The sequence below is a fragment of the Argopecten irradians genome, chromosome 1, assembly GCF_041381155.1.
Source record: "Argopecten irradians isolate NY chromosome 1, Ai_NY, whole genome shotgun sequence".
In the NCBI taxonomy this organism is placed as follows: Eukaryota; Metazoa; Mollusca; class Bivalvia; order Pectinida; family Pectinidae; genus Argopecten; species Argopecten irradians.
Genome location: NC_091134.1, coordinates 16,693,030 through 16,705,082, shown reverse-complemented (window position 1 = coordinate 16,705,082; position 12,053 = coordinate 16,693,030). Strand labels below are relative to the sequence as shown.

General features: G+C 32.6%; 1 protein-coding gene and 1 long non-coding RNA gene across 2 annotated transcripts in view; one reads left to right on the top strand and one right to left on the bottom strand.

The window, feature by feature from the left end:
* Window positions 1–12,053, top strand: part of LOC138319110 (histone-lysine N-methyltransferase MECOM-like) — a 112,825-nt gene that overhangs the window by 33,423 nt on the left and 67,349 nt on the right. The window contains exon 2 of the mRNA XM_069262043.1: window positions 11,049–11,359. Coding sequence (XP_069118144.1) covers window positions 11,049–11,359 — 311 coding nt within the window. The remainder of the gene's footprint in view (window positions 1–11,048; window positions 11,360–12,053) is intronic.
* On the bottom strand, window positions 6,904–11,752 carry LOC138319118 (uncharacterized). Its single transcript, XR_011207958.1, has 3 exons — window positions 11,527–11,752; window positions 11,199–11,320; window positions 6,904–7,719 (listed from the first exon to the last, which is right to left on the bottom strand). It is a non-coding gene; the product is annotated as an uncharacterized lncRNA (long non-coding RNA).

The window sequence follows — 12,053 nt, the reverse complement described above, 5'->3', positions numbered from 1 at the left end:
TTGAAGAAATTGATATGTACAAAATGATCAATTCGTTTCATTGAGATTATCAGTTGTTGATTATAATTGAATAGTTCCTTGAAAATTAAATATATTGTAAATGATAAGGTTATATTCAGGCTATACTTTTCTTCATAACTTGTTAAAATATGATGATCAATTAATTGGCAGCACAATAAAATTAAATACTTTTCACATTGCTTGAAACTCTTTATTTTAATCAGATAGCATAGCTGCATGTTTAGATATAAATATCATGCTTAAATTCAGGATCCGAGATTTAACAGCTGTTTGAATATCTCAGACTTTAGTGGCAGAGTGGTTAAGGTGTTTAACATAGCTGTTTTAAACTCCTAAACTGCGGTACGGGTATTATATTATAGCCATAGTTACAAGAAAACCTTAAAAAAATTTTTTTTTGAGAAATTATAAATAATGTACCTGTGGAGAAAAAAAGAGAAAAAGAAGAAATTTGACATCTCACAAAAGGTGAAAGACAAGATCTTTTTACTATAACAAGGGAATTCCATTTCAAGCTGAAAGCTCTAGTCTGTTGTCAGAGTGATAAAACCATAGCTGTATACATTTCAATCCTAAAGAAGGACGAATTGGTCTGAGTGATAGTAGCCATTGTCCAGTCCTTGACCATCAGGTGGCTATTAGTGGTCTTTGTCACTTCTAAGTGGGTCTATTTACTTTCGCTGCCACCCGATGTTTCAATATTTGGTTTGTTTTCTCCCGAGGTAGGAAGTGTTGTTAAACGTCTCGATTATCTCACCTGGAGAGCGGACAGGTAACACCTCTTTCTTACCTGTATGACAATACCAGGCTGATAATGACGGTACTCATCCTATCTTTAAATACTCTACACCATTACTCACCTGTCGACGAGGTTTTTACCTGTATTGGAGTATTCAGCTTTTGACAGCGTACTGTTTGCTTGTTTTTATTTCCGATTAAACACACTTAGATCATAACATCTGGTCAAGCATAAAGCTTCGCTGACCATATAATGGTCAAAGCTGACCCATCCACATTGGTATTGTTGTCTTATAGCTCCTTCTAAATAAATAATGTATACCAAAGTGGGATATATGGGCTATATTTGACAGAATTCAGTCCGAAGAAAATCTAGTAAGGACTTGATTAATCTTGTCCAAGTTCTTCTTCGATGATGCATGAATTCATTGAACCAATTCCATTTTGCATTTATGAGCTATATGAATTCCAACTAGAAAAATAAGATAATGAAGTTTTTATTTTATGTTATATTTAATTTACATGTATAAAGAATTAAGTATGAAGAAAAATTGTAAAAAAAAAAAAAAAAATGAAGCACCTGTTCTCCCTAATCACCAATTAATTGCTAATGAGTTGATATGAATAATTAGAAATAAAAACTTTAGGAATGGAAGTAATATATGAATCAATTAAAATTAAGTTTTGATAAGAGAAATGAACAGAAAAATAAAAGAAAGAAAGACAGGTAAAGAAAGGAGCAGGAAAAAGAAGAAATCTTTGAGCTATTTTAACGAAGCATTATGGTACTGTATGACCTTAAAGAACGGCTCTAGCAAGACAACAAAACCAGGTGTCCTTATATTATACTATATATCCCACCTGTACAATATTTACATGCTTATCATATTGTTATTTGATAAAATTTCACATCATCATATTTTCCATTTGAATATGTTTCCATTTCTTCTGGTTGACTTCTCACCTAGCCTGCTGACCTAATACCTTGGGAAAAATCTTCTAAAACGTTTTCAGGGACCTAAAGTAACATTGGAATACTCAACAACAGTATGTTTGTATGGCTCATGTTACAAGACTGGGACATACAACACGGTCTTCATACACAGAGCAACTATTCTTATCTGTTCACATGTGGGGTGGGGCATTCAAAATATGATATTAATAACAGCCATATTTAAATTTGTATCACTCTCCGTTTTTGTCGAATTTGATCCATTGGATCTTTCGATACTGTTGCATGTTATCAATTAAGGTTTGTATTTGGAGTATATTACACTGTGTGTATTATTCAGCATATTCCCTAATAAGCACATATTGTATTTTACTATAAGGTCCACAGCAGTATCGCATTTACTCATTCACACACTCAAGACAAACGCAACAAAGACCTCAACAAGTCCGAGTGTTACAAATGCATGGAAGATGCATTGTGCATTCACACACCTGTTTCAAACATTCACCTGACCTCAAGGTATACTGCAGATACAAGGGTCGTCAGTTTCAGTTTCAATTTTTACCTGTAATCTGTGCTATAAATGATACAAATGGTTACAGGTACATGTAGGAATGAGTCACAGGTCAAAGGGGTACAGGTAAAGAATACAAATCTAAGGTTTTCCCTTTAAAGGACTCTTAAGCACTCTGTAACATTGCAATTGAATTCTTTCATGATAATGCAATTTTGATACATCTTTCCTTTTTAAAGAAAACATGTACTGTTTTCATCTTTGTGGGATCCGTATCTCATTTAATGACTCTAGATAAATATCAACATTATCCTGAAAAGATATGAAATTTTATTTTTATGAAAAATATGGGTGATTCTCAAACAGATGTAATTCAATAATGAAAAGGATATAGTATTGATTGACTTAAAATAAGATTTTAACAAAAGGGTTTCTCACCCTTGTGATTCAGTTGTTAAGAGGGTATCATTTGCGCATTTGAAAAATAATTTTGACATTGAGAGTTTCTTTATTTGAGAACTTTGATCTATAACAAAATAAAACTAAATTGACAACACAAACTGTTAGGACAGTTGAACTTAAGTGCAGGCTTTAATTTTTCATCAGGTGTGAAATCTCTTGTCCTTTTCATCTTGATGGTATTTAAATTTTATGTGAATTTTCATTCCTAATTGACTAAATAGATATGATAAATGAAAGTTTGGTGTTTCAATTGCATGCTCTTTGATAGGGAAGGATTGAAAGAAACTAAAAAAAATTGTGTTCAATTATATTAAATTGTTTGATAGCTTAATATTTTAAAATATGTATATACCATGTACATGTATACATAGATTGTAAAAGGGTTAATATTAGCTAAAGTATTAATCATGCCAATTTATTTATTTATTTTTTCAATTCTTTATCATAAGAGTTTAAAAGCATTTTTTTGATATTTTTGTTTATAATGTCTTAATTAGAGGCTTATTTAAAAAATGTGTAATCAATTAAAGTTAATTATGAATATTTCATGATAATTATGAATGTTTACCTAAATTTAAAATTTGATTTTACATTTATGCGTCCAAGACTTCAAATTTCATTGGGGATGTTGAGTTCTGACTGTATTGTGCATTTTAAGAAACCATTATTAGGAAATTTTATGAAAAAGCTTTCTTACATAGGTAAACTAGGTATTCAATAAAATATATGAGAGTACAAATGTACTTTGAAAGCTTCATATTTAAAATAAAAACATATCTAAATGTGCAATTTTTTTTATTTGTTGAGATATTTTATTTTAATGAGTTTATGGCATATGTCATTGTGAATTATGTTGCAAAATTTCACTTAAATTCTGGGTATGAGAACAAAATACCAAACAACCAGAAAGCTGCATTATGCAAACAACGGTATTTAATTGTTAATGAAATTCAAATCTTAATTGTAAAAAAAAATGTCCCCTTTTTGTGGCAAGATGTTACTAGTTTGTGGTTTATGGCATATGATGCCGTTTCTTTTTATTCTTTATAAATTTTGACACAAATGTTATTCTAATATCAAAGATTTATTGTTTTTGATGTTATCATTGACAACTATATTATATGGAAAACGTAAGATGAAACACTATAAAGCGATATCTGGATTTTAGCATAATGTATTCTGAAACAAAAACAAAATTTTCTGACCTATTTCTGCTCAAGATCATTCTTTTATTTCAAATAAAGTTGTAAAACTTGATTCAAAGAATAATTTTAATACAAAGATTTACAGTTTTTGATATTATCTATGACAATGCTGTTCTTACAATTGACAAACAAAACATTTAAGTTGAAACAGACGATGTTTTATAATGATTCTGTTATAATATTTCAAAAAAAGATACCCTACAAATTTTCCTGAGGTCCATAATAATAATAATTTTTTTGAACATATATATTTCAAAATTTCAATTGTTTGTAAATTTTGTGCTTTCATAATATTCTAAAGATCAAAAACTGACACAAAGCGCTAGGCATTTTAATGCCTTGTATGCTTCTAATAAAAAGATGGAAATTTATTGTACGTCTGCTCGGCTGACACAAGAGTATTGTGACAATATGAGATGGAAGCACACCTGCTTATAGCTCTTTTAACCTTTTCAAAATTTGCAAAAATGTAGTTTTAAATGGATTTGTGCATCATTATGATGCCATGTGCTCGAGGTTTCATCCTTTCCATATATTACATTTGTGCGTGGACCCTGAATTTTGCCATAAGATTTATTGGTGCTTGCTTGCAGTGATTGTTGGCAAGGAATAATAGATAATGTATTCGACACAGATATCTACGAGGGTTTTCTCATTGTGTTGCGTCAGCGCATTCAACAGATGGATTGTTGATTACCGTTTGATGGACGAAACATCAGACTAAGCGTGTGTCGTCCATTGTCCGTCGATATCACAATAGCTATGTTAGATAGAATATTACTGACTCGTCGGATATTCTTGATGCTAATGAGAATCCTAATTCAAGACTGATAGTTTCTCCAAGCCTCCGTAAGAATCGGATGACTGTGTGATATATTGCGAATCTTTTGCCGGTAACATTGACACGGAACCTGTGGGAGGGGCTCTATTTTAGAATGCAGATTGACGCACATCTCTCACTATATAGACACCACAAGTGTCATCGATCGATGAGTCGATCGATGAGAGAAACCAAGCTGATGTTGCGATTAAGATACTTTAAGTAGTATTGATCTTCCATCCTCGGTCAGAAATCATCAGGGGCTGTTACTCTCAAATGCAATATTTCCATGCTATTTTACACGCGCACCAGCTCTAATAAAATCGTAACAATCGTACAATGACAGAAAACGATAATTTGATGAGTGTTACACAGCACATCTGTGCTCAAATGCTGTCATATAAACCGTTTTTTTCCTTCCTCACAAAGATTTTACGGTATTCAAGCTATCTTATTAGGGGGACTAGGAGAAACTGATGGTACAGCGATTATTTATTGTGTTCGGAGATCGTGAGCAGATGTTGCGGTGTCTGTTATAATCCTACGATATGTAATACTTGAGATAAATTGATTTAGAAAGAAATGTCAATAAAATTTTGTATTACTTTTTATTAATGGCCATTTTCACATTAGGGGTATTTTCATAGCTACCTTTCACACACTTGAATGAAATCAACAAAAGAAACGTTTTAATGTGTCATTGAGAATTTCATATTGTATATCACATGTATTGTTATATTTAAAGTAAATATTGTGTACTTGTACTTGGGAAGTTCAAAAATTATTTAAGAGAAATTCAATCTTGTATATTCACTGCATATAATGGCTTTGAGAATTGACAATTTCTTCCCCGTAAAAGTTTAAAACCTTGTCTATATAGTTTGCCCACCTTCAACTTCAAATCTTATTTCTGAACAAAAAAAGTACGCAAATTACGTAAGTTTTGATGGTAATAAACAAAATATGATGATAAGCATTTGAAAATAGATTGGAAAAGCTACAGATGTAGAATTTATGATAAAAGTCGAAAGCGTATTATGTCATTTATTTATGAAAAACTTCAAATATTCATACAAGAATAGCTCTTATTATCATTATCATTTTTTTTTGTATATCGGGAACAAACTTATCATAATATCAATTTATTTCCTTGTTAGCAGAGAAAAAAAAATGTGTAGGACTTTCTCGAAAGTCCATGTACTTTTAAATTTTCATTCATGAAATTTTTGTTAAAAATTAGGTAATAAGTGTGATGTTTATAAATAACAAACCACATAACAGATTAAACAATCTTATATGTAGCTCAAAAAGCTGAATGAAAAGCCACAAGAAATACAGAGGGCGTATTGATGACTACAGTGAATAATGCTAAGGTTCTGTGATCGGTTGAACGGGTGAAATGAAATTTAAAAGTCATTGTGGTTTTTGGGCTTTTACAGAGTTTTACGATAGAAAGGGCTGGATTACGATTTGATTGACACTGCTTTGGGGTCATTTTGGCTCGATGGCCGATCGTATTTCACTGATACTGAATGTTGGTACTTCTGGTATACTGTTGTTTTTGTTTGTTTGTTTGTTTTCGGCTGTTCTATTCTCTTCCGTGTCACACCCTTCATTGAGAATAAATGACAAATTAGAAAATGTTGATTTTTTCTTTCAAAGAAATGATGATTCATTTTACGTAAAAGTTCATGTAGCCTCTTGCATTCATCTCTGATTCCGTGAAATCAATTTGCATATTTACTTATAAAAAATTTGATATACAAGGTATCATTATATATATCAAATATTTTTCTGCTACTAATAGTTACAGTTTTCTGTCTATTATGACTTATATTGCAATATGATTGTTGTTTTAAATTTAAACTTAAGTTTTAAGTTTCTTAATACATGAGAGCTAGATGTCACCTGTTCATATTTGATTCTTTAAGAATTAACAGAAGACTCACAACAGGTTTCAGCACAGTGCGAAGTAAGGCAGGTACCTCAAAGTTATCTTGTCTGCTACGCGTATTCCTTACCATAAGTAGTTTGTGTTACTGAAAACAGGCTGGTCTGTACTGTGTTAGTTGTAGACTTTTACAAAATCTTTTAGAAGTCATACAACAGACTTGAAATTTAAAACTTTTTAATGAAAAATTCTTATAAGTTTCCAAGCAAAGGCATTATAAAGTCATCATACAGTGCTCAATTGCAATTGACAATATTATAAGAGAAAAAAAGAAATATAATGAAAGGAACTAAATTATAATTGTAAAAAGAATATTACATAAAAAATGGAAGAAATGTAGCATAATCTAATCAAACAGCCTTCTAACAAAAATTTCATCAGGGAAAATATGTTGTGTATTTCTTACATGAACCAATTAATGGTTCTCATACGATTGAAATGTCACACCAGGAATACCTTTACTAACATCATTAACTGTTCTTATTATCACTTTGAACTCTGTTGAATGAGAAATAACGTTTTGGAGGAGAAAGGCATCCTCTCTAATAAAGCTATAATGATGAGTTGCTATAGTGGGAGGGGCCTTACTCGGTGACCCCCGAATATGACTGTGACAATTCTCGTCAAGTCACAACCACTCGTGTTTGTTATTGAAGAAATAAAGATGAATCGCAAACCAATTTAAATGGATAATTAGGAAAATGTTATCATTCAGGTGCTTCATAACCTTCGTTGGATTGCGAGAAAAAAAAAACGAAATAGAGGACACCAAAGTTTCATTAGAGCATTGTTGAAGGTAGATTGAGTTTTCTTTTCATTACATAAGGGTGGTATGAAGAATCTCCTCAAACGTTTGATCTCGTAGGTATGAAGGATGAGTCATTAAATTGTCTGATATGCAGGTATGTTGGATGTCAAAATAAGTGACCAGTTTAATCTGTCCTTCACACGATTTGATTTTAAGGGAGATTTTTTTTATGTAGTAGTCCCATTTTTTATTGTTGACATTTTGTGCTGTGTTCAAGGCCCAGTGTTCAAAGAATCGGGAGCTTTCAACTGAAAATAAAGAGACACAATTCCTCAGATCTTCATCATTAAATATCTATATCAGATAGGAGTGTTTGAATATTTGTTCAAATTTTTATCAAAAACTTTTCTTTTCTTTTTTTTTGTAATTTGGTGCAAAATCATACATTGTGAGGATACTCAAATTAAATTACCTTGGAAATTTCAATATTTTTTTTCCTTTTAATGATATTACAAAAAAATAAAAATAATAATTTCAGAAATATCCTGCTGTACCAGTTGCACCATATTGTTGTATTGTTACACAGATGAAATCAACGGAATCGAGAGGGCTCATTGATGTGTCAAACTCAAACGACATCTCTACTCGGTATCTTAAACATCCCAGCCACTTAACAAATAGATTCCTGTTCGTGGATGTGTGTCTTGTTTGGGTTTTCTACCTTTTATTCACATGAACGAACGTACCATATTATCTTTACTCTCCCTACAAATTGATATCGTTAAGATAAATTAAACTTTACGCCCCAACGATTCGGTCTCTTCACTTGACCAAGAATGATGATATTCTTCCCGGATTTTCTATCGAGGGGCAGTCGGAAAACGCCTGTGACAATCTCTTTGGATGACACACATTCTGAAGATTTCGAATCGATAGTGACTTTCCTAAATTAATTCTATATCTGTCTGTGGAGTCAACCCAGTGAAATTCTTCGTCTGTTCATTCGTATTAGTTCTCAACATATTGAGTGACATCCGATCAATTTCTGTAATTACTTTTGTTGTACGATAGCATTCCTTCCATTTATTAATTATTTTTTTCCCAAAAAGGTTAGATATAGCAGTAACTACATTTAAAATGTCACATGTATTTATTTAAGTAGACTATCCCAATGTTGCAGCATTTGTAGTTTTATTTTCTCCATTTAAAATTTGTGAGCCTTCAGTTATAAACGAACATAGCAAAAACAAAAATCAGAAAAAATGAACACCAGAACAGAATGGAGGAATTGCGTTATTAAGACACAGATTAAGTGCATGTTCATATTGTTTTTAATATTCAATCAATTCAGATAGTTTTTGAAGGGGATTTACAGGGTGTTTATAATAGCAGGATAGTACTGCTATCATTTCCTCAACTTGCCTGGGATTAAAAAACGCGAAAAAATGGTTATTAGTTTACTGATTTTCATTTAATCAAGGTATAAAATTGATAAAAGATAAGCTTTATGGATGTTCCACTGACCTGCATAAACCTTTACATAGCTCTAAGCTGTCCCATTCTTTAATGGTAGGAAATTAAACATATTGCCTTGTTTAACTTATTGATGGCTTCAAGTACCATATCATCGAAATTGGTCCAATCTATTCATTAATAGAACAAAATCCTCAAATAAAAATATTTACAAAAGCTTTTTCAATAATGAACCGATCATGAGAGGAAGCCATTTTGTTATTTTCTGACTACGTGTGACAGTTTTTGCATCACGATGGATATCCGATGTATAGTTAATCCTTCCGACGTCCCTAGCTAGTGATACTTCTCCCATCATCCTTTGTTCCTACTGGATCGTAGGGTTCGGTATTCAATAAATTCTCTTATCATCAAATTATTAGTATTATAGGGAACGTCAGAGCCAGCGTAAATTGGCTGGTAATCGGGCATTAATTTTATTGATTTAGTCGGAAAATTACAGCTAAAACGATTCTGTTCAACACCAAACAAATGAAAATTGAATAAAAAATTTTGTTTGCATAGTAATTATTCCATATTAAATGAAAAGCCTTATCCTGCTAAATGGAATAAGAGCAATGCGTTACAAACATGTCGCTTGGTCACACGACAGTCGGCCATATTAAATAGAACTCCTGCACACCTCAGTACTGATACAATTCATGGAATTGAATCGTCATTCGATAGTCTGCAGCGACAGGATATCCAATTCTTTGATCCCATCATTTCTGTCAGGTAAAAACACATTTAGGAACTTAATAGGAAGATATCAACATCCCTCGGCTGGAGATTGTGGTGCTGTCACGCCTGAACGGACACTATAAATTATATCAAAACCCTGCACATGATTTACTCATCATCCTTTCACAGATCTCCCTAGTTCAATTGTTAAACTGTCATGTCTGTTGAAATTAACGCAATTATTAGTTTTAATTAGGAACGAACATTATGGCTTGGGAAGGTAGGAGATTTGTAAAGAAAAAAAGATTAGCATTGTCATAAATGAAAAAAAGTATTAGATTAGCATTAGTTGTCATAAATTGATGACCTAGGCCATAGATAGGTCTCAGCTTTGTCAGCTTTATAATCCAATAATCTGATCTTCTTTAATTTAAAGTTCAATCAGTCAATTGAAAAAATAAAAATAAATTCATAATATCCTTATTGATTTCTTAGAAATGTTACATGTACATCTATATTGAGTTATATTTTTTATCTAAATCGGCATTATAGAACAATAAAATTCGATCATCCAATATTGCTGTAGTGCTGAATACATAATAGAAAAAAAATCTTGTTAAGTATGTAATTAAAATGTTTGTGTGTTCTGCAGTGACACAAAAATTGGTTGGTAAAAAGCACAAATTTAGAATTAGGAGGAGTGGATATTGAATGAATTTACAGTAAAACCTCCCTAAGAGACCACCTCTGTATAAAGACCACCTGCTTGATAAGACCACTTTTCTAGGAATTCAACAATTCAACCTGTGTATAAAGACCACCTGGCTATAAAGTCCATATTTCCCCTGTCTGTCAGGGGGGGTCTTTATAGACAGGTTTGACTGTATTTATTCACTTCAGTGATCTGAAACTATGCAATGAAAACAAGTTTGTTTCAAGGAATTTTGATGGCTGTTTTCATTTAAGATTTTTGATAGCTTTACCATGATAATGTTGTCTCATTATTGAAGGCTGTGATGGCCAACTATAGTGTTTGCTAAGGTGGTTTACTACAGGTGTTCCAGCATTCTTTCACTAGACCTCACCAACTCTGGCTTGGGAGTTTGAAACCTACTTGGGATAGTGAAAGAGTCTCTGACTGTAGTTTGATGGTTTTCATCTATGGTATAGACACTAACAAATATATACTGTTATCAGAGCGTAAATATCCAAGAGAAAACTGTCTAAGAAAAATTTTAAGAGATTTGTGCTAAGAATGAATGGAAGAAGTACATAGACTGACTGTAAAATAGTGTCTGTGTAGTGTTTACTAGTTTCATTGCAGTCTCATAGACACTGACAAATGTATAGTGTTGTCAGCCCGAATTGTCCAAGAGAAAGTTGTCTAAGACAAAAAGAATATTTTTTTCCAATTTTTTATAAATGTTATATTTTTTCTCCACAGATGCAGGTAATTGTAACGAGACCTTTGAACCTTTGGAAAATAATACAAGAACCAACAATGACTCTGAGGAACCCCTCAACTATTCGCCCACCAACCAGCTCATCATCAACGAACAAGCAGACGACACTGACCATCCCCCTGTCTACATACCAGACGACATCCCTATACCAAAACAGTTCGAACTCAAGGAATCAAAGAACTTTCAAGGTCTTGGGGTTTGGGCCAAGGTGGATATTCCTGCAGGACAGAAGTTTGGACCCTTCACAGGAATTCTGAAAAATGAAATCGAAAATACGTCATGCGCTTGGGAGGTAAGTAAATCTTTCTTAATCTCTTTGAAAAGTTAATTTAATTGAGATTGCAGTGGAATTGGACTGGGTTGATCATCACCATGTAACTCAGCCAGTAGGCTGCATTCAACGACATAGTGTTCAAAGGTCCTGGGTTCAAGCCCAATCTGGCAGCTACATTTTCTTACCTCCTGTTACAAAGTGTTTCATCACTTTTCAAGGCTGTGCCATCATTTGACATTTCCTCCTCGATCAAAAGCCCAGGATTTCTCTTTTGGCAAGATTATTTGCCCTATAGTTGCTGAAAGCCTGGATGCTATTGACGATCTGTGAGTATGAGGTAGCCACCAGCTACCACAATCATAAGGAGATCCAACCTCCCCGCCCCTACATGGCTCAATTCAGGTGGGAGAAACTCACTTTAACTTTATAGAGTAAATCAACTTAACAAAATGTTTCATTTCTCTTTTTTGATTCAGGATATAGTTCGGCCATGACCATGAATTAAATGGTCATGTATATATGTGATAATCATCTCAGCCGTATAAGTATTCTACATGTGCCCTTCATCTGCCATCCCTTCCTTTTATTCTAAATCCTTAAGACAATTTCCTTGACCATAAATTACTCTTCTTAGCATTTAAACAACATGTAGATTTCTGATGTATTCTAGAACTGATTTAAAACACTTCTAAATGTAAATTTTTGTACAGTT